Raw genomic sequence first — 2,799 nt, 5'->3', positions numbered from 1 at the left:
CAAAGAGCCAAACTTTGGGACTTTTTGTCATTGAAATCGTGATGCATATTCTCTTTCTTAATACTTCCGAATACGTCTCTTTCACGAGCGAAGCTCTACTGCTTGGTGACGCCACCAGCTGGTTCAGTCACACACTTCACCTGTCACAGCACCAGGTGCACGAGCTGGATCCTCCCGGTGAGGTCAGCGCGCTGCCTCCTTATAAACAGCCCTTCTGCAGCGGAAGGCCTCGCGCCGCCATGCATGTGTTTACTGCAACAAACAAGATCCTGGAGGATTTTGTCAAACACAAACCACTCGTGCGCAAACACGCAAAGCCTTCTTGAGTTAGAGTTGGTTTAAACCTTGCAGAAAGAGCGCGCTTATTTGATTAACGCCCGTGCGTAATTACAGCGCGCGCTCTCCTCGTGGTTTGCAATTCATTCGATCATATTTGCAAATTGGGAAGCGTATTAATGTGGCTGCAAATGATGCGGGAGGAACTGCGGTGATATTTGGCATTTTTGAATCTGACCCCAGTGCGTAAAAACGTGTCCAGAACAGAATAAACCCCGTAAAAAAAAATAATCGTGTTACATTTTGTCTAACAAAGAGCGCTCACGTGTTTCTGACAGTCGTGTTTGTTGTCCGCGGAGCTTTAGGAGATAAAACCGTCCCATTCAGGGGCCACCGGGTCTGCGCCATAATGCTCTGCGCAAACCCTCCAGTGTCTGCTAAATGCGGAGTGTTTTTTTGTCAATATTAGCGGGACTACTTGAGGGGAAGTTTATAATTGGACACGTGTTTCCTCCGCTTTTTTTGTCGTTTGGAGATCAACTGATTCCATTGTAATTGTTTTTTAAAGCAATGAGCGATCCACAAGGAGGGGTAAAGTGTTCTTAAGAGCTCCCTTTCAGCCTTTAGAAATGGCCGGAGCAACCCGCAGAGCAACGCGGAGGCCCTGGAAGTATTTAATCCAGAAGATGCGTCACACAGCAGCAGAGACTCGGGCGCATGCAGGTAGGCAGTCAGCAGTTTGTTGAGGGAAACACGCCATTCAGAGACCAGGCAAGAAACAGGACCGTTTTATTTCTGCGTTTATACAATATCAAATATGGAGGATATGCTTTTTGATTTCGACCAGGATGGCACGAAAGATTTTGCGTTTTGGGGACAAATGGACCAAAACATCCAGTTCCAGACCCAGCTGGACAACTTCCTGCTGGACTACACCGCGGCCGCCGGGCAGCTCTCGCCCTGGTCCTCTCTGGGAAGTCAGTCCATGTTCCCGGACGCGCAGCTGACCTTCACCGACCTCGACGTGCAGTCTCCGGAGGCGGACGTCTGCACAGAAGGAGAAGGCTCCTCCATGGACGACCCCCTGGAGGCGACCCAGCGCAGGCTGTTGACCCATCAGCCCCACAAGGTGCAGCGACACGCCGCCAACATCCGGGAGAGGAAGAGGATGCTGAGCATCAACTCCGCCTTCGAGGAGCTGCGCTGCCACGTGCCCACGTTCCCCTACGAGAAGCGGCTGTCCAAGATAGACACCCTGCGGCTGGCCATCGCGTACATCGCCCTGCTGAGGGAGATCCTCATGTCGGGCTGCGACCCCAAATCCTACGTGGACGAGTGCATGAAGAATGGCTACAAGAATCACACCAACGCCATCTGGAACACGAGCGGTGAGCTGAATCACACTGTAACGAACTGATGACCGAGCTGCAGATGAGACCATGTGTTAAGCCTAATTACGATATGTTGGCAGGAACATTATCAATTATCAATTCATTAGAGCAGTGGTTCTCAACATGTTTTCAGTGATGTATCCCCTGACCGGTGCAAAGTATTTTTGGTTGAACAAATATGTAATACAGTTGATTTAATATAGTCTGATTTAATATATATATATATATATATATATATATATAATATTTATATATATATATGTATATATATACATATATATATATATATATATATATATATATATATATATATATATATATAATTCAGTTTATGAATTTACACTTATATTGTTTTGAATATTTTCTAAATAACTAATTTTAAAGGATCTTTTAATGGATGCTCATCTGAAATAAATATAAATCTCCCGTACCACCAGATGTGCATCCCTTTGAGAACCACTGCATTAGAGCATCAGTCTTAACACAAAGAGGTTTTATTTATTTCTGAATTAAATATATATTTACATCCATGAAAATAAATCAAGTTGTAAACACACTTAAACATAAAATACCTGATCTTAAATGCATCGATTAATTAATGTTATGCGCATTAGACAAATATGCCTCAGTACCATGACATGATAGAGGACACGCCTTACTAGTAATACATTTTTAGTCTGTGTCTTTGTTATAAAACTTTAATAGGGAATTCCAATCAAATGGTTTTCAATCAACACACATAATCAGCTGTTATTCAGTGATCCCAGTGTAATGACATCACACACAAGTCTGTTTTAAGCAGCTCGCTGTTTGCTGCACACTTTCATCCCCAGGCGTGCTTCCCTCAGGCATCTGTCATCCAAAATGAAGCCTCGTTTCACCGAAAACACAATTACCTGTATTCTTAATGCCTCCGTGCACTTCACTAAATCTGTGGGAATCGGCTCTGAAGCCTCTTCATGGCGCTTTTCAGGAGTATAAGTGTAAACCCTCCCTCCAGACCCATAGGACTTGTTAAACAGTCATTAAAATGTATCTAAACTTATGTGTTTGTCCTGCTTTTGTCTCCCTCTGCCCCCGCGCTCCCCTTTCAGACCTGACAGCCCGCCTCTCTTGGATAAAGTGGGATTAA

General features: G+C 44.5%; 1 protein-coding gene across 1 annotated transcript; it reads left to right on the top strand.

The window, feature by feature from the left end:
- Nucleotides 1-1,093: 1,093 nt before the first annotated feature.
- Nucleotides 1,094-2,799, top strand: LOC306747326 (uncharacterized protein; the record flags this gene model as incomplete). Its single annotated transcript, XM_079230367.1, has 2 exons — nucleotides 1,094-1,664; nucleotides 2,762-2,799. The coding sequence occupies 2 exons, from the start codon at nucleotides 1,094-1,096 to the stop codon at nucleotides 2,797-2,799; spliced, it is 609 nt and encodes a 202-aa protein (XP_079086493.1).

Source organism: Taurulus bubalis (assembly GCF_910589615.1).
Source record: "Taurulus bubalis genome assembly, chromosome: 15".
In the NCBI taxonomy this organism is placed as follows: Eukaryota; Metazoa; Chordata; class Actinopteri; order Perciformes; family Cottidae; genus Taurulus; species Taurulus bubalis.
The sequence above is the reverse complement of the archived record's forward strand: the minus strand, read 5'-3'. Positions and strand labels throughout refer to the sequence as shown.